This window comes from Acipenser ruthenus, chromosome 3 (genome assembly GCF_902713425.1).
Source record: "Acipenser ruthenus chromosome 3, fAciRut3.2 maternal haplotype, whole genome shotgun sequence".
Taxonomy (NCBI): Eukaryota; Metazoa; Chordata; class Actinopteri; order Acipenseriformes; family Acipenseridae; genus Acipenser; species Acipenser ruthenus.
Genome location: NC_081191.1, coordinates 54,673,716 through 54,694,433, shown reverse-complemented (window position 1 = coordinate 54,694,433; position 20,718 = coordinate 54,673,716). Strand labels below are relative to the sequence as shown.

General features: G+C 40.6%; 1 protein-coding gene across 5 annotated transcripts in view; it reads right to left on the bottom strand.

Moving 5' to 3' along the window:
- The window catches only part of si:ch73-173p19.2 (V-type proton ATPase 116 kDa subunit a 1), a 233,250-nt gene that overhangs the window by 34,953 nt on the left and 177,579 nt on the right, over positions 1–20,718 (bottom strand). For 3 of the 5 annotated variants that reach the window (XM_059013885.1, XM_059013870.1, XM_059013899.1), the window contains one exon: positions 11,245–11,416. The exons of 1 other annotated variant lie outside the window; for it this stretch is intronic. In XM_059013885.1, coding sequence (XP_058869868.1) covers positions 11,245–11,416 — 172 coding nt within the window. Of the gene's footprint in view, positions 1–3,131; positions 3,212–11,244; positions 11,417–20,718 lie in introns of all 5 variants that reach the window. One more of the 5 variants, XR_009319820.1, reaches the window with a different exon arrangement.

The following is a 20,718-nucleotide window of genomic DNA, read 5'->3' as shown; positions in this document are numbered from 1 at the left end:
GTAGTTCATTCTCAAGCATACACAGATAACCTGTTGATATACAAGAACACCCTCTCAGCTGCCAGAACATCCTACTACTCCGACATCATCAACCCTGGTAAAAACAATTCAAAAGTCCTCTTCTCCACAGTGAACCGCTTACTTCAGCCTCCTGACAACTTCCCTGCAGACGCCTCCCCCGAACAGTGCAACAAGTTCCTGAACTTCTTCCACGTCAAAATCCATGACATCCACCAACATCTACTTACAATGCCCAGTACTTCTGCTGACAACTTGTCCTGGATGAACACCTCAGAAGGCCCAGGCTACACCACCTGCCTCTCTGACTTCACCCTGGCTACTGAGAATTCCATCACTGAGCTTATCTGCAAATCCAAATTATCCACCTGCCAACTTAACCCCCTGCCTACCAGCCTTGTCAAAGCCTGCCTGCCTTCCATCTTTCCCCTGCTCACTGGCATAATTAACTCTTCCCTCACCACTGGCATCGTACCCTCCACTCTCAAGATTGCTGCCGTTACTCCCATCCTCAATAAGGCAAATGCTAACCCTAATGACCTGAACAACTTCCGTCCCATCTCAAACCTTCCCTTCCTCTCCAAAATACTGGAGCAGGTTGTGGCCACTCAATTGCAACACCATTTAAACTCCAATAACTTTTATGAACCATTCTAGTCCGGTTTCTGCTCCAAACACAGCACTGAAACAGCCCTGGTCAAAATCATCAATGACCTCCTCAGTGCAGCTGACTCAGGCCTGCTATCCATCCTCATCCTCCTGGTCCTGAGTGCAGCCTTTGATACTATCTCCCATCCACTCCTCATGGAATGTCTGGCTGGTGTTGGTGTCATGGGTGTTGCACTCTCCTGGTTTTCCTCCTACCTTACTGATTGCCAACAGTTTGTGCAACTGAAAAATCACAGATTAGGGCGTGCGACTGTCTCACAGGGTGTCCCTCGGGTCAGTGTCACATCACAAAGTTCACTTCCACTGCTATGCTGATGACACCCAGCTCTACCTCTCCACCAAACCCACCACTCCCCTCCCTCCCACCTCCCTCATCAACTGCCTTCAAGACATCCGGAGCTGGATGAGCACGAACCTCCTCCAACTCAACAGCAACAAGACAGAGGTCATGCTCATCGGCGCCAAATCCACTCTCTCCAAACAGCACAACCTCAACATCACCATAGATGGTTTCCCGGTCCCTCTGTTAACACAAGTCAAAACCCTCAGTGTCACCCTGAACAGTTCCCTCTCATTCGAATTCCACATAAAAACCATCACCCGGACAGCATTCTTCCACCTCCGCAATATCTCTAGGCTCCGATCCTCACGCTCCAGCACTGAAACCTCATCCATGCCTTCGTCACTTTCCGACTGGAATACTGCAACACTCTCCTCACTGGTTTCCCCACCAAACTCACCAACAGACTCCAACTGGTCCAGGACTCTGCTGCCAGAATCTTCACCCGCACTAGATCAAGTGAACACATTACAACAATCCTCATCAATCTACACTGGCTCCCTGTGCAATACCGTATTGACTTTAAGACACTCCTCACCTACAAAGCCCTCCATAACCTGGCACCAACCGACCTTTAAGACCTTCTCCCTGTATATGCTCCCTCCTGCTCCCTCCGCTCTTCCTCTGCTGGTCTCCTTGTTACCCCTCCATTCCGCCTCTCCACCATGGGTGCCTGGGCCTTTAGCTGCTCAGCACCCAGGCTCTGGAATGCACTCCCCCCACATATACGACATGCAGACTCAGTCATCTCATTCAAAAACCTCCTGAAAACACACATCTTCCAGGAAGCCTATGATCTTTAGTCTATGGTCTATGTTTGACTCTGTCCTACCCCCCTTCTGTGCCTTCCCAGTATCCCTATGTGCCCCCCCCAACCTAAATCCTTACCCTAAACCGGGTCTGTATCCTATTCCCAACCATACCCCCCTAAACCTAAACCCTTACCCTAAACTGGGTTCGTATCCTCTACCCAACCCGTCCCTCCTCTTTTTATCTGTCTTGTTTTGTCTGGTCTTTTGATTTTAGATTTTTAGATTTTAAATTGCACTGTTGATTGATGCACTTGATTTTATGACTATGTATTGCGCTTGATTTTATGTAGGCCCACTTTTAATGTAAGATGTCCTTGAGTGTCCTGAAAGGCGTCCGCCAAATAAAATGTATTATTATTATAATTATAAGTGTGTCTGCTAAAAAAAAATAATAAAAAAATAATAATATGGGTGTCTGGTTGGTACTTGGATGGGAGACTGTCTGGCAATACCAGGTAATTTAAACTTTTCTTTGTTTTACATGTTTAATTAATAAATAGTAGATTAAACAGCAAAAATGAGCTGATTTACTTTAAATTTATTGATGCCAGCTCGCTGCGCTCGTCTTAAATAATTCCCACCACCTCGCTTTGCTCGCCTTAAAGATTCCCGGGTCACTGGGCTCGCCAGCTACTCACTAATATTCTCCACCACAGAGATAACACGGACATAAACAAACAAACAAGATAGATGCTTCTGCATCCAGCGCTCAAAGAATATCACAGACATTTGCAGAGTTTTTTAGATGTTATAGTAATAAAATAATGACTTGGATCGCATTATTGAGGACTTTGGTGATAAAATGAGTGATCAGGAGATGATTTTCAGACGCGCCTGAGACGTGCTGAATAAATGGACCGCAAAGGGTTAAGGTAGGCCTACATGTAATGCATATTTGTTTAATTCATTTATTACGTTATTAAAAGATCATTTTAAGCATGCTGAAAGTAGGCCCGATAAAAACCTCTTGGTGTATTTTAACGTATTTTGTTGTATTAAAAAATAAAAACTGGGAAAAATGTGACTGCGGAACAGAGTGCAATAATTAAAAAGAGCTAATTAATAGAAACAACAATGTGTTTTCAGACTTGTCAGGGAGAACTAATCTTATATCCCATAGTAATATTACCTCTATGGGTAGAGAAATAAAAACGATGTTGGAATTAAAAGTAATTGAGGAATCAAACAGTGACTGGTGCAGTCCGGTGTTGATGGAGCCAAAACCTGATGGAACTATAAGATTTTGTATGGATTTCAGAAAAGTGAATGCAATATCAAAATTCGATGCTTACCTAATGCCAAGGATGGATGAATTGCTGGAAAGGTTAGGCAAACCCAAGTATACTACCACCCTCGATTTGACCAAAGGCTACTGGCAAGTGCCATTGTCACCAGAGAAAAGACAAAAAACAGCATTTGTAACTCCACAGGGTTTGATCCAATTTACAGTGTTGCCTTTCGGACTGCATGGTGCAACAAACACTTTTCAAAGGCTTATGAACAGGGTGCTCAGGCGACATAGTAACTATGCAACAGCTTATCTTGACGATGTCATTTTTAGCCTTAATTGGGAGTCTCATGTACACAAGGTGGAAGCGGCATTGAGATCGTTGGGAAGCAGGCTTAACAGCTAATAAAAAGAAATATGCATTTGTTCTGCAGGAGACACAATATTTGGGGTTTTCACTAAGACATGGCTTAATTAGACCACAGTTAAACAAAATTGAAGCTATTTTGTCTTGTGCCTGTCCAGTGAATAAGAAACAAGTCTGAGCCTTTCTGGGACTTACTGACTCACCGTGTAACAATTTTTTATTTTTTTTTGGTTCCTGGGTAGTAAGTGTTATTTCCTAATTGCTTATGCCTCAAAAGTATAGAAAATGGCTATTATTCCCCACAAACTTTGCTTTTGTGACCAGGACAGTGATATTTTGAAATTTACCTATTTCCAATGAGAAAATGGGCAAATGTGTCTTTTCGTTCACATAAAGTAGAAAAAAACAACATATGAATCCAAATTAACATGTATTTATACTAAAGTAATACAAAAATGACTACAAAAGATTTAGAAGTGAGTAGTTTTTCGAGATTTACGATTATACTGTAAATCACTTTCACAAATCAGCCCCCAAATGTAGTCTCCCATCAGAATGGGCAAAAATTGCAGGATCCAGATCCAGATGTGCAAAGCTGGTAGAGACTTACCCAAAAAGACTCACAGCTGTAATTGCTGCCAAAGGTGCTTCTACCAAGTATTGACTCAGGGGGGTCAATACTTATGCAACCAACAAATATCTTTTTTTTTGTTTGATTAACTTTTGTGTCAGAATAAAACATATTTTCCACCTTCAAAGTGTTAAGTATGTTGTGTAAATCAAATGGTAAAAATCCCAATTAAATCCATTTTAATTCCAGGTTGTAACACTACAAAATGTGTAAAAGTCCAAGGGGGGTGAATACTTATGCAAGGCTCTGTAAATGCTGATTTCCTGTCTAGATTTCCGCAGCCAGCAGAAAACTTGTATGCCCGACCCCATGGGATCGTGCAGACGGGGAGGGTATATAATGATGTGTATGTACCAACCATTAATTTACAGGCTTTAGGACCCTGGTGATAGCCACATACTCTGCATCATAGCAAAGGTAACAATTGCTTAATGGAATAATTAATGGGTAAATGCTGATCAGATGCAACCGATCAAGTTGGGGAATAAAAAGGTCACAGTTTTGTGTGGTGGGTTGAAGTGGAGAAAGAGAAGAAAACTGAACAGTGGAAAAGTGTGTTTGACAAAGAAGGATTTTCTGATAACGAAATAAAGGTATGGTTTTGACAACGAAAGTGCTGGATGCTGATTTGGATTAATTTGTTTGTGGAGTTGGTTTATTATTATTATTTATTTCTTAGCAGACGCCCTTATCTAGAGCGACTTACAATTGTTACACGATATCACATTATTTATACATACAATTACCCATTTATACAGTTGGGTTTTTACTGGAGCAATCTAGATAAAGTACCTTGCTCAAGGGTACAGCAGCAGTGTCTCCCACCTGAGATTGAACCACTACTCCACACTGCTGCCCGTGTGGAGGGGAACTGCCCAGGGGAACAGGCTTACCCTACCCTGTATTAGATAGGAGTACAATTAACCTGTTTAGTTAGTGCCCAAAGAAGGGCTAGGTTTTGTTTTGTGTTTTGTTTGTTTGTGCACTCAGTTTGTTAATAAACTTACGCCACGGCGTGTAACGAGCACTTCCAGTGTATCGTGTGTAGTTAAAGAGACAGACACTTATCTGAAGAACAACACAGACTCTGGCTGAAAAGGTCTAAATACTTTACAATATTTAACAATGTATAAATATTTGTTTATTTTTGCCAGGGGCCGGTGAGATTTTTTTGGGGAGGGGGGGTCGTGATAGCAGCGATCCCATTGACTGGATATCCCCGTCTCAGCCAGGAAAACCGTACACTGTAAAATAGTTCCACCTGCTTGCCTATTAAGTGACTGCTAATTTGACTGGACGACTCCACAAAGTTTAAAAACAAATATTTAAACAAAGTGCAGTATGGATGAGGTTAAATGTGCTTGTTTAAAAATTGTTTTTAATGTGATCTACTGCCAAAAGATCGCCTCATTCGAGAGCATTATAAATGTGGACCCATTCAGACAGTTGGCCAGAAAAGCAATCCTGGTGAGCTTGGCTTCCACAGTTCCTATAACTTATTTTAAGATAACTCAGAACTACTGCACATCGCAAGGAAAGATGAACTGGTCCCGTTATCAGTGTTGCTTTGCCAGCAGTGCTGTTTACTGGATGCTTGATACCGTGGTCTTGTTTTTCATGTCTTGTCTTCAGGGCTACATATTTTTAGATCATTATTGACAAACATAAATAAATAATTGTAATTAAAGACTAAATGCCATGTTAGCTTCTTGTTACCCAGTGCCTATAAAATTTGCCTGCAACCGTAATACAACTCAGTGTATTGTTTATTACGTGCTTTCAAAATAGTTAATAGTTAAAACAATAGTACATGATGGAAATAACAGGGTAGGATGGGGTAAGATGCTTTTTTTTTTTTAATCACTACTGCTTTGTATACACACAGGTGGCAGTAGTTAAAAAAAAAAAAAAAAAAAAAAAAAAAAAAAATTCCTTTGGAAATCGTATGTATTATCAATGTTTTTAACATGGGTGTTTTGCCACATCCGACTCGTGAAACTTTGTTCTTGTAACTTGTAAAGGGATGAATAGTTGACAAATAGTGTTTTCTATAAGGATTATTCGACATTGCCATGCTCTAATAAATAAAACTGTTAGCTTTACTTAAACCAATGATTATAGTTTTCAGGCTGGATGTTTTCAGGAACAAAATTAAACAATACACCTTGGTTAATGAATGTGAATCTATATTCATGTAAGACATAAAAACGTATTTTAATAACTATTTAATAAGCTTATATGCATTTTGGTTACATTTATAAACGTTTAAACCTTAGGCATTGACATACAACTATGGCCAAAAGTTTTGCATCCCGTTATAGAAGCAACACATTTTGCTTCATAAAGTCAAATGAAACCTGCTGAATAATGTTACGTTAACATATTGAATTACATACCACTTTGTAGTTTTCCATATAAGGACAAAGATATAAAAAAATGTCACATTTCAAAATCTTACATGAAATACTGTACTACTATTATGGCTTCTGGTAGACTTTTGCGATATCATTGATTTTTTCTGATTACATGATAAATAAAATATATAAATTGTTTATTTTTCATTTAATTATGTCTCAATTCTAAAATTATTTTGGCCATAGCTGTATGTAAAACTGAATCAGAACAGGAACGCTTGGCAAATTTAAATGTAAAGTTTCTATAGATATTTGTATTTTTGCCCCAGTGGCAAACATGTTCTAGCTATGCCAGTGCTCATGATATACTGAAATCTGTTAGATTTCAGCATATCATCGCCTCCTTTGGTCTACAGCAGGTACATTTTAACTGTTAACATATGTCAATATATCTATCAATAAACAAGCCATATTATAACATGTTGTACATTTTATTGTTTGTGTTTGTTTAGCACTTCCCTTTAATAAAATGCATGTTGAAATTATAGGTACTGTACAGCACTTTGCAGATATCCCACAGCTAACTGGTTCTGCCATTTGGTGCTACTTGTGGTTGTACTTTATAAATGCTTAGTTAGTAGATATTCTGTATTTTATGTTGAAACACCTGTCCAGTTTTGTGGGTTTACTATTACAAAAACAGTAACTTCAAAAAGATTGAACAGTAAAAATGAGGTTTACCAGAGCTGCTTAACAAAAAACAAAAAACAAAAAGTTCACCTCGCTATGCTTGGCAGTTCTAATTAAAACACTCGTTTGCCGGCTAGATTGCAGACGGAGATCTGCGCGTAACGTCACGGTCTGTGCAGACGGAGAGTGGACAGCTTTGGTAGATGAACAACAGTTCTGAGCAGAACCAAAATGGAGGTGGTGTTGAGAGAAATTCTAATCGCAGAAGAAGTGGATGCAATCGAAGTTCCCTTTGTGCTCCACTAGCTTCATAATTTACAGCATGATCAGAAAAAGTGTAGTAGAAACAGTCCTTGCTATAAAGAGATAAACGTATGTTTATTTTCTATGCTGGAGCAGCCGCAGCTGCAAAACAATAGAGGAGCGTTAGCTAACAAAGAGGTGTGTAGGCAACCAGCTACGATCCTCATTCCAAGTGCCACTGCCACCTAGGTATGAATTGCCTTTGAGTCATGTCATTTTTCCTATGAATTACATACTAGATACGGCAAAGTAATACAGATCCATAAATTCTGAAACAGTTCAACAATAAAATACTATGCGTGGATGTTTTAGTGCTGTACTTATACATTCTAACTTCATTACATATACTTTGTATATGCATTACTTGTTCTACTGTATATAGTCTTATAATGTAACCTTATTGTAGTTATGCTTTGTGACATTTTTTGACTTTCTCGTATATGCACTCCATTATATGTCTTCTATACCATTGTAAGTTGCCCTGGATAAGGGGGTCTACCAAGCAAATAAATAATAATAATAAAAATGTTTCACATGTGTATTTTTAGTCAAAGCAGACATTTAATGTCAGTTGGAAATGTAGGAAACATATGTAAAATCAATTGTAAATATCAAATGTACACATTAAAACATTTTAAATTAATTTCACCAATCAGCATGTGTTGAAGTGTCCCAATACACAATGAGTAGAAAAACACTTCTAGTAATAAAATAGGACAATTAAAGGGTTGTGAAGATACCTGATATAATTGGAGCTGATTGAATTAATACAGCTGTGTGTCATTTTGAAATGGTCTATGTAAGACAATTGTGGTCTGCACCACTACAAACTCAACTACAGAGATATGTGAAATTCAGCTGACTAATGGCACCACAACCATACATCTCATTATCTCAGTAAAGGAAATGATCCAATCTGGTGAGAAATAATAATAATATTGGATGACTTCAATATGCTTACCATTCCTGCATTCTTGAAACTGCAGCATATCTGGTTTTAGTTTTTGACAGTGGTCTCTGCATAGTTGGAAATGTAGTATAAGTTATTCTAAATGTAAATGAGTAGTCCTCTTGGCTACATTTTAGTGCTGTATAATTTCTTACCAAGTGTACTTTATAATTTGAATATCCTCAGTCTGTGACTGGTTCAATTACTGTCAGTCACTCATTACCTTAACTGTCCTAGACCCTGGCTATGGCAGCTGGTTATTTTCTGAGGCACTGAAGTCCAATACGACAGTGCAAACAAAAGGTTTGTTTATTTTTTATTTTGTTAAGTTTAACTGAAAAAAAAAAAAAAAGCCCAATGAGAATTTGGTCTTTATATCTAATATTATTTGTATCTTAGTAAATGTCCCTCTTTTTTATTTGTCTACTGAGATGTCATACCTGTGCTGGCCCTGTGGGCACAAAGTGAAAAAAATAAACTAAACTAAACTTTATTTTTTTTATACATATTATTTTATATGAAAAGAACAAAACACAACCAACAATAATAATAATAAAAAACAAAAAAACCACAGCTTCCAATACATTGTTATAATAACGTTACTGTTCAGAGATCGGTGCCACAAACGGGAAATCCATATATATATATATATTGTAGCGATCTTGGTTCCTGCAGGCAGGCGCATCACACAGGGCGAGGCAATCCACACACAGGCGGAGGGTGGGCGCGAACCTGGGACCTCTCTCACTAAAGCATAGAGCCGATACCGCTGTACAAGAGAGCCGGCTCCCTTGCAAGGAGAGTATATCGGGCTTATGTCTTTGTGTGTGATTATGTCACCTACCAGTCCTACTGCTGCCTTCCCCTGTGCACGCTACACTCTCCCCTGCCAGCCTCAAGTCCGCCTCGGACTTGCTAACCAGGCTACAGTCTGACGAGTGCGTACCGGGGTACCTGTGTCCACTAACGATCCTGGTTCCCGCAGGCAGACACATCTCAGAGGGCGAGGAAATCCACACATAGGCGGATATATATATATATATCCCCTTATGATTTGCGTAAAAGTGTACTGGTAAATTAAAACCTATACATAATTTATTTACACGTATGCTTTCTTTGAAATTTTTTTTTTTTTTGTAAACCTTCCTTCGTGTTATAAGTATTCACAGGGATGTAAAGGCCAAATAAATGTCAGCCGAAGCATTCTGTTTATTATGGATGTTTGCTTTTTTTTTTTTTTAAACTCCATCCACAGTAATTTCTGAATGTTTTCATTTCAAATGATGAAACACTGAACGTGTTTTGTGGTACTGCAATTTTGTTTGACAATTATTTACATATCACGTTTCTCGTCCGGTTCTTCAAAATACTTCCAAACGTGGCTTCAATTTGTTCATTTGTTTATAGATGCCATTGTATTAAATATATATATAACAAATATACAGTATATGCACCAATTGGAAAAGCTACTGGAGATACTTGCCAACCCCCTTCCTTTTTATAGTATCGCAACGGACTGCTGTATACGACAATAAATTACTAAAATGAATGCATTAAAAAATTTGCCATGTTACCGATTATACATCAAGCATATTATTCAACGTTTACCCACTTCTTTGGAGTGTATACGTTTAAAATTCCCATCCCTAGTGTGGTCTTCTATATAGTATAATAACAGGTATTTTTGTTGTGTTATACAAGAGGTGCCTGTAATATTAGGAAAATAACTGCAAGTTCAAGCACTTTTAAGAACATGGGTTTCTAATAGTCCATACTAAGATATAAATATTTTTTCGGAGTTGGGAACTATATATAGATCTTAATAGACATACTCAACATGCATATGAAATATGAGCAAAAAACTGCACTTGCAGTTTAAATGTGGGTACATACAAATCAACAAGTCAAACACAGTTTTAAAAAGTAAATTCTACTGCGAGTTTAAAACCTTGGCCTCTGAAGTCAGTAACCAATTGCAACTCTGTTAATTTCCCAAGTATGCACTTTTAAACCATACAGTGTAGCTTGTAACAGCCAGATAGCTTTCTGCAGTCCTGATCTCACTGTTAATCAATCGAATAGCTTGGCTTATTAGTCAAATTCATCATTATATTATTTAGATTTATAATAAAGCTGCTGCTTTACAATGTCTAAGGCACATAAAATGCACTGTGTGCATATTTTAATTTACTGTGATTTTCTTGAGCCTGGCAGCATTATAAAAAAGCCTTTGACATGAAACAGGAACTGTCTTATTGGGATGAGGATAAACAGGATTCACATATTTTTAAAATGTGTTGGCTGCTGGGTGAGTAAGATTAACGATGATAGTTAGCTCCCTTGCTGTTGAGTATACAACATAATAAGTAACAATATCCAAATTGTAATGGTATTGATTTAGGCTAGGTATGTTAGGCTTACTGACTTTTGCAGAGATGGTGCAGCCATGATTTAATTGACAATGGGATTGCAGTAATTCTGTCCAACACAAATAGTAGAACAAGGGAAGCTACAATGGTATTGTAGAATGTAGTGTAACATTTTAGCATGTTACCACATTCTACAATAATCATGGTATGAACCAATTCATTGCAGTACTATGTTATTACATAAGTACCAATGTGCTATCATATTGGGCCCACTGTAAAATATGTGTTTTGCCATTTCAGGTATTAAATCTTGTGGTCTGATAATGATTATGTTAAGGTTTCTTTAGGGTAATTCCAAATACTTAATATGCAGTTTCAATAGCTTTATTTTTGTCTGGTATTCAGAATATGTGATGCGTCCTGTGTCTAACTATTCCATTTCTTAATAGCAGTTTTCTGCTTTAATCTGAGAAGTGCTACTTTTTGTTGTTACCATTGCTGTTTGGATGCCTACCAGTGCAGACGCAGGGCATGTAGAAATGCAGAGAGGCCCTCCATGATGAGCAAAATAGCCACAGTAAGAACAGCAAAGGCAGCAAAGATGACGGCCAACACCACTGATTCCAGGTGATTGCCTGCAGTGAAGGCCACCTGCAAAACCATCTTCCACAGAACCTCAGATAGCTCTGAAAGGGATAATGCATATATTTGCAGTTATTTTCAGCATTCAAATCAACCAAGTATAGGGACACAATAATTAATTTATATAGTAATACAAAATCATATTTATTACCTATCTTGTCTTTTAGTTATGGCAATGCAAAAACTGTTTAGAGAACATTTTGATTTTCTTTTCAAATATCTCTACAATATATATTTTTTGTTGAAAAAATGTAGCTAGATGGCACCATGATCCTCCACACTACCCCACCAAGGTGCTAAAACACTGCTACCAACCAGTACAAGAAACTGAGTGTACTGTAGTTAAATCTCCCTGCAAAAACAAATCTTATACATGTACACCGTAAAACCTGTTGTATAAGTTGATTTTTTAGGCATTTTTGTGGGGCCCCTTGAATATTGAACACAAGCTTTCAGACTCTCAACTGGCCTCTCAAAGTATTAACACAATAGCTCCTGGGATCCGTATCAAACAGCTATTGGTTAGAAAGCCAAGTAGTACACTTTTCAAGTTTTCTGTTTGTTGTAACTGCAATGCTATAATGCAGGTGACTTTGAGACTGGATAAAGTAGGACAGTAAGAAAAAAAAAAGCAAATGCTACTCAACAGGTTTGAAGTTGCACGATGCTGAAAAAACAGTACGTGACTAGAGATGAAACAAATACAAACTTAAAATGGCCAAAGAAAAACGAGCTGATAGGAGGAAAGTGTTTATCGCCCGATGTAGAAAACATTTCGTTTGAATAGTGTATTTTGAATGACTTTATTACATACTGTTACTTGTTCTACATGTCAGTGCAACACAGTGCTAAAGTATGTGTATGGTTATGGTTCTGATTAACAAAACAAAATTAATGTACTTATACAGCTGGAAATTGAATGTAATTGTACTGCACCGTATGCAACACTAAAATGTTTTGCTTACTGGTTATTAAATGGTGCACTGTTTAGTTTATTGTGTTTTTTGGGGGTTTTATTTGCATTTTAAATTGATGAAGCAGCACTGTTTAATTATTTTAAATTTGAATTAATACAACAAATTTGTAAAAGCCAATGCAGCGGTAACTATTGTCTCAGTATGGTTTTGGAAAGAAATGTTCAGTAAAGCAAAGAAGATATGTTCTTAAACTTGTTTGGGTACTTGATAAGCTCAAATAAAATACCGGTAGTTTAATACAGATGTGATGTGCGATTGTCACAGATTGTCACAGGTAGTGCAGGGTGAAACTGCTTTGCTGTGCAGTATTTTTATTAAATGAAACAAAACAAAATACCTTCCAAAACACCACGGCACGAGGGTCAAATAAAAGGTTTACACAAAACACAAGCAAATCCAGATAAATCACAACAAAACGAGTACCTTTCTGAATATTACAGACAGCAGCAATCGTATCTCTTTGCTAAACACTCTTCTAAACACACACACACACACACACACACACACACACACACTCTCAGGGGGAGCGACTTTTACACCAGATTTGTACGGTACTGTGGTGTAGTCACAGAAGGGAAATATGTGAGCCTAAGAATGTCTAAAGCCCTGATCCCTTATAAAAGGTAAATGCGGTAGTACCAGTGCACTGACCCCCAGGTGTCATCAGTTGGCCAAATGGAGAAAGGCTGATAACATACCTATATCAAATACAATGTGGTAATTGTATTATTGTGATTGTTGCAAATTGATTCATTGTATGCAATTATGGAGATTGAACTGTGTATAAAAAAGACTCCTTTGTTCCCAAACTGGTGGGGTGTAGTAGGAGTTGGGAGAGGGTGAGCAATGTGGAGGAAGAACAATAGAAAAAGAACAGTAGTGGTGTGTATTAATAGGAGAAATAACAACTGTGTTGTGTACCATCTTACCAGTGTGTTTTTGTGTAAACGGGAACAGCTTAGCTGTCCTGTGCTCGTTAGGGACTGACTACAAAGTGTGTAGTTAGTATCTTCGTGAAAAGATTTTTGGTTAGTTTTGTTTGTCACTGTAAATAAAACCACTTTTATTTAACTGCAATTGAAGTCTCCAAAGAGTGTGTTACCCAATCAACACCCTGCTCTTGGCCAAGTTACCACAATATATATAAACAAGCACTAGTACTACAGTTCTATGTCGGCTTAAAAAACATTAGAAAGACCACAACAATCACAGAGCAAAAGAATAACCCAAACTAAGCTCATCACAGCCAGCTGCGAACAGTGAGTCAGTAGTCCAAAACAAGGATAACAAAAAGCAAATATATAGTCTAGCTAAGTGTGTGTTTTTTCTTTTTTTTTCTGTGTATAAACATGTCAATTATGTCTTTGTGTGTGATTACGTCACCTACCAGTCCTGCTGCTGCCTACCCCGTGCACGCTACAATATTTTAACATAATAGCAAACAAATGCATGGATTCCACCATACAGGGGTTACCGTTGTATTCAATTGCTTTCAACACCCCCACCATAAAAATTGTTCCAGTGCCACTGCTCTAAATAGCACTAATCTATGACTCCTTCATAACTATAAAAGTAGTAATACTAAAAGAAGCATGTTAAATTATTTCATATTTATAAAACTATTAATCATGTATTACCCAAAAAGGTAGTCCAAGATTACATTTTGTAAAAGTTTGCAACAAGAATTAAGAAGGCATTATGCATTTTACTGCCTACCGTGAGCTGCCACACCCACAGCAGTGTGCTCTGACTTATGCCAGATTGTTCAGTTTGAATGGCAGGAACCACCTTCCTTTTGTCTGATTGATGGGGATAGACACAGGCACGGAAGGCAATTTGAACTAAGTGTGTAGTCAGTGGGATTCTGGGGTATGTTTTTATTCAGATACTGTGTAAACGCAGCATCTGCAGATATAAACTGAGAGTTTACTTCCTGTATTACTGCGCCTCCACCAAACTTTGGGCCTTACTCACTAAACAGGAGTAAATGACGAGAATTAGCGTGTGGCAGGGGGAAGCCACACCACGCACAAAGTTGAAACAGCGGCCTCTCTATTCACTAAGCTAATTATATGCACAAATAAAGAGAGCTAAATGATTCATTTGCAAGTTGTCACAGCGTGCGGAATTATGCACAAGGTTTACCCATACGGAAAGAAAATAGATTTTTTATACATGGGATACACAGAAAATATATTAATGATATATTATAACCTCATTATATATTTTTAAACTATAAAATAAATATATGGATTACAGACTAGAATACATTTAAAATGTATGCCAAATGCACCATATATTTCTTATGTATTTTTTATACATTACTAATACATTTTATTTCCGTTATATTTATATAAATATATTTTTGCAACAAATTAATGTTTTTGCCTTATATTTGTCATACATTTTAAATACATTATTTAAATATAATTCGTCACACATTTTAAATACATTTTATGGATTTTCTTTAAAAACCTAAAAATATACTGTATATTTAGCAACAAATTGGGGTAGATATTTTGGGATATTAACAGAATATAAATATTGTAATAACCCAGCATACAACTTTATAAAATGTTTATTTGACGATGGTATATTGTATAATAATGATGATGATGCTTATAATAATAATACTGTAAATCTAACATCTTGAAATGCAATATTTGCAAGTTAGGTAGGCTACTGATTATATGCACAGTGGCGGGTGAGGGCACAGGAAGAAAAAAAAAGTAATTATTTTAAATGTAGACTATAGTTTTATTTAAAAACATATTTTTGATATAAAAAGTAAATGGTACGAAATTGTTTGCTAATTAAGGCTTGTAAAAAAAGAAAGCTGGGGTATAGCTCTATAAGGCTATCGCTGTAAAGGTCAAGAGAACAAAGGGTCAGATCATTGAATTTATTTCTTTGTGAACGTATGACATTGTTAAAGTCCATCTGTGTTTGTGTTTGTGAATTTGTAAACTAAATGCATACCAGTGCTGAACAAAGAACAATACATCTGGTACCTGAAAAAAAAAATCAACAAAAGCTCAACCTCCACACCTCACCATCTCTCAGTCTCAACAGGAGTCCCCCAAGGATCAGTCTTGGGTCCTCTCCTGTTCTCTCTCTACATCCGCTCCCTGGGCCCCCTCATCGCATCCTATGGTTTCTCATACCATTTCTATGCTGATGATGCTCAGATCTTCCTCTCCTCCCCCCCTCCCTCTGACCCCACCATCCCCTCCCATATCTCTACCTGTCTGTCTGCTATCTCCTCCTGGATGCACCCGCATCACCTCAAACTCAACCTCTTGAAATTTGACCTCCTTTTCTTCCCCTCCTCATCTTCCCCCTCCTCTGATCTTTCTATCTCCATTCCTCTGGAATCTACCACGCTCTCTCCCTCCTCCTCAGCCAAGAACCTCTGAGTAACCCTGGACCCCTGCCTCTCCTACTTCCAGCACATCTCCACTCTAGCACGCACCTGCCGATTCTTCCTGAGCAACATACAAAGAATCTGACCCTTCCTGACCAACTACGCCACCCAGCTCCTGGTCCAGGGCTTGGTACTCTCCCACCTAGACTACTGCAACTCCCTCCTGGCTGGCCTCCCTGCGTCCGCCACCCGTCCGCTCCACCTCATCCAGAACTCCGCTGCTCGCTTGGTGTTCTCTCTGCCTCGCTTCTCCCATGTAACTCCACTGCTCTGCTCACTCCACTGGCTCCCGATCACCGCTCGCATCCAGTTCAAGACTCTTGTACTTGCCTACTGATGCCTTGACCAGACTGCACCCAGTTACCTCCAGACCCTCATCTCTCCCCACACCCCCACCCGAACTCTCCGCTCCGCCCGCACTAGAAGACTGGCTGTACCTCCTCTACGCTCCCCTGCCTCCAGAGCCCGCTCCCGCTCCTTCTCCACCCTCGCAGTAGTGGAACGATCTTCCTACGGATGTCAGGACTGCCCAGTCACTGACCACCTTCCGGCGCCTCCGCAAGACACACCTATTCTGACAACACCTGTAAAACTCAACTCTCCCTCTGGACAAATATAGCACTCTGCCTTTAATGCACTTTAACTTGCACTTATCTGCTCCCTATAATAATAATAATAATAATCTTTCTTTAATCTTTATTTTTATATAGTGCCTTTCATAGTGGACCACCATCACAAAGTGCTTTACAAAATACAAAAGTCACTGTATTTTGTGTCTTACTCTTAATTGCAATGTAATTCTTGATATGTATTTTTGTATACAACTGTAAGTTGACCTGGGTAAGGGCATCTGCTAAGAAATAAATAATAATAATAATAACAACAACATAGGCTATCATACATAAAGTATAAATATAACTCACAAGTGCCGGCACTACAAAAGTGTAAGAAAAATTTTGTTCAATAATGGGGTGCCTTGTCTTGCATAAAAGCAGTGCTTAATTTGTGCTGGGTGTAATATACTGTGGCGAAGTGGTGAGTGAATACAGGTGAGTGCAGTGCAAGCGAATATAAAACAGACAGACAATGATTTCCAGGTGCAAGGGTGTTTATTGATTTAATTAACAATGTCCAGAGCCTTATGGCAAACACCTGTAAATAATAATGTTGGAGTGATACAGCGGTGTGTATCACTCGGTATTTGTAATTCCCCGGGTTTGACCCTTAACCAAAAAGTCCAGTTTTACACACCAACACTAAACACAAACACAGTTCTTAGTGACAGTGAATACGTGCAAGTGGTGTAATACAGTTCTTCGTGAAATGCAGGGGTGAAAGTGATGTCCAGGTTTATGCTGGCTTTCGCTACAGCTCCGGATCGTGCAACTGGTAGTCTATTAAAAACAGACGACAGTTAACAAAACACTAACAAACACAAGACAAAACTCATGGTTGACGAAACAGCACACAGACTCCTTGTAGGTTTTTAGCACTAACCATTTACCAAGGAACAGATCACGTATGCTAAGTCCCCTATTTATATCCTCGCTCATGACCTCTAGGTTAACGAGCGCATCCGCTCCTCCAATCCACAGATGCCACACCGTTTACCATCTGGGTCATTGAGTTTGGATACCGTAGCTGCGCCCCTTTGCTAAATGACCAGCTTCCACCTACCCTACGGAATAAATTGTCGTGCCATTTAGTTAAGGGTACTCTGTTCCCGTTAAACAGTGCCCTCACAGGTCGAGAGGGAGATCTAACACCAAGCACCATTCAATCTCTGTCACATGGACAAGAGTGAGTAATTCAAGACTGAATTTTTATTGTTTAACACTCAGACCAACATGTCTGTTCACTCATTGATGACTGTCGTAAAACCTTTGCTGTCTATTTACGATAATTTTATTTATTTATTTATTTTTTAAATCAATGCTCAGTCACATAGTCTCTCATCCAGGCTGGGGAAACTTTAGCCCTTTGAGGCCGCCCCTGCAACGGAGGTGGGGCAGGTGGATCTGGAAGGCCTCCCATGTCTGGATTTCCCCCAGCTTGCGGTTGCCAAGAGGTAGACGTTAGACTCATACTTCCCAGTGGTGTTGTGGTAGGGGCAGGGACCTAGCGCAGACGATTGGCATGCCATCGAGATCCGTCATGGAGACGATAAGTAGCTGGTCCCAACTGCTTCTCAATCCTAAATGGGCTGGACCAGTGGGATTGCAGTTTGCGGTGGCGACGGTCATACCTGATGTGCACCCAGTCAGATGCCTTCAGGGTTGGGCACTGGGTTCTGTGAGCCTGGTCAAACTGTTGCTTCATTCGCTGCTGCTGAGCTTGCACATGAGGCTGTAAAGATGAGGAGGAGGAGTTTTCTGGTTGACACTGAGGTGGTCAATGGAAGCTGCAGCTCTCTTCCCAACATAAGATATGCCGGCGAGACCCCTGTAGTCGTGTGTTTGGTGGCCCGGAAATGTAGGAGTGTCTGAAGAAGGGCGATGTCAAACTGGCGGCCCTCAGAGAGATAAGCGCGGATACCATCCTTAAGGGTTTTGTTCAAACGCTCCACCCCGCCATTAGCCTGTGGATGGTACACAGCCGTCCTGATGTGAGTGATGGCATGCTCCTTTAAGTAGGTGGTAAACTCCGCAGAGACGAACTGGGGCCCATTGTCTGTGGTGATTCTGATTGGCAAGCCCCACCGTGCGAATAAGGTGTCCAGGCTGCGTGTAATGGCCAAAGGCAGTGCTTCTGGCCACTTGGAGTGGAGGTTGTAAATCACCAACAGGTAACAAGCATGAGCAGGAGCTCCATGTAATTCTCTGCAGATGTTGACCTGCAAATGCTCCCATGGCCCAGCTGGCCACTTTACTGGGAACAAGGGTGTTGGTGTTGGCTTGCTGGCCTTACCGCTAAGGAGGCACACTGTGCAGTCCTTCTCTAATAGCTCCACATCCTGGTCAAGGTTAGGCCACCAAACAGTATCCCTACAGCATTGTTTGACCTTTACAATGCCCAAGAGTCCTTTGTGTGCCATGCGTAGCACCTGGGCGCTCAGTGTCTCCAGGATCAGCGTGCAATGGCCCCTTGCGATGCATACATCCTCCCAGCAGGACAGTTCGTCACGAACTCTGTAGAATGGGAGCAGCTTCCCGTCCACCTTGGGTGGCCATCCCTCTCTAATGTAAGTGCGGAGGAGTCCAAACAGCTTGTCGTCCTGTGATGCTTGCCGCAGCTCTGGCATGGAGACGACTGTCTTCAGTGGGCCTTGCAGCAGTTGTACAAAATCCTGATCCCCGTCTGTGACATGACTTACTGGGGGTGGAGACACCACAGCTCACAACAGGAGACCAGCCATGGTGTTGTGGTGTCCTGGGGTGAACTCCAGCTTGAAGTGGTACTGGTTGAAGTGGTCAGCCCATCTGAAGAGCCGAAGTGGTTTGTGTTCTGACCCCTGCGTGTCCAGCAATGTGGTGAGAGCCTGTTGATCTGTCTTTAGAATAAAGGCTCGACCATAGAGATGCCATCGCTCACATGCCCATATGCACGCCAAAGCCTCTCTCTTCCCCATGGAATACTTCTGTTCTGCCGGTGTGAGGGCACGAGAAGCAAAGGCCACAGGACGTTCCACACCGTTGTGCAGCTGGGACAGGACAGCGCCAAGCGCCACGCTCGACGCGTCGCAGGTGACCACCGTGGACGCCGAAAGACTGAAATGCACTAGGGTGGGGGGGGGGATGTAAGCTGCCGTTTGATGGTGAGCACAGCATGGTGACAGTCTAGGCCCATGGTGTGTCCTTCTTTAGCAGTTGACAAAGTGGTGCAGTGGTGGAGGCATATTGTGGAAGGAAACGGAGATAGTAGGTGGCCATGCCCAGGAAGGACGCTAGCTGGGAAACTGACTGAGGGTCAGGAAGGTTCAGAATAGCCTCCACATGAGACAAGATCGGTGTGATGCCCTGACTGGAGAGATTGTAGCCCACAAACTCAACCCCTGGAACCCGAAACACACATTTCTCTGCATGAAGTGTGACATGATGCAGGGATAGCTGGTGGAAAACTTGCTGCAAAAGGGCGTCATACTGAAACGGGGTAGAGGCGTGCACCACAATGTCATCCAGGTAGATGGCCGAGGCCCTGAGAGGTAGAAGAGGGCAGAGGGTGCAACACGCATCTTGTAACGCACTGGCAGACAGACAGTCCCTATAACAGTGATGGGAGTGTGGCCATACCCAGAGAGTGAGATGGTAAGTTTCTGCAGTGGCACATGAGAAAAAAAATCTCTCATAAGTGGTCTTGTTCAGCAGTGACATTACAGCGCCTGTGTCAACCAGCAGTGGAAGCAGGACATCACCCACATAGCACCCACATTGTTTTAACACTGTTGATTTCTACAGCACGGAATTAATAGAAACGCGTGCAAGGCGTTCTGAGCCAGGCGGTGGAGAAGGCAGTGGAGCCTGCCCTGAGCGGCACCAGCGGGCAAAATGGTTGGGTTTGTTGCATTTCCTACAACGCTGACCCTGTGCTGGGCAAGAGGCAGCACGATTTTCATGTCTGGTAGAGCCAGAGTTTGTACAGCGCCTCGCAGTAGGTGCGTTGTGAACTTTTTGAACTGGAACCTGGGCTGGAATGTCTGACAGTGGGGCATTCTCCGTACTGGTTAATTTACGTGCACCGGTGAGCGCAGCCTCCACTTGTTTCCCAATAGCGAGTGCTTTTTCCAATGTTAAATCATCCGATTCTAACAACAGTCTTTCTCTCAACTGTGTGCAGGATGTTTTTTCAATCAGCTTATCTCCAATTCTTTCTTGCAGAGTCCCAAATTTACAGTGTTTAACGAGCTCACGCAATGACGACACAAACTACAATACAGACTCACCCGGTCTCTGAGGTCTCAGCAGAAACTGAAAGGGGTGGATGAGGACATTCTGACTGGAGCTGAAGA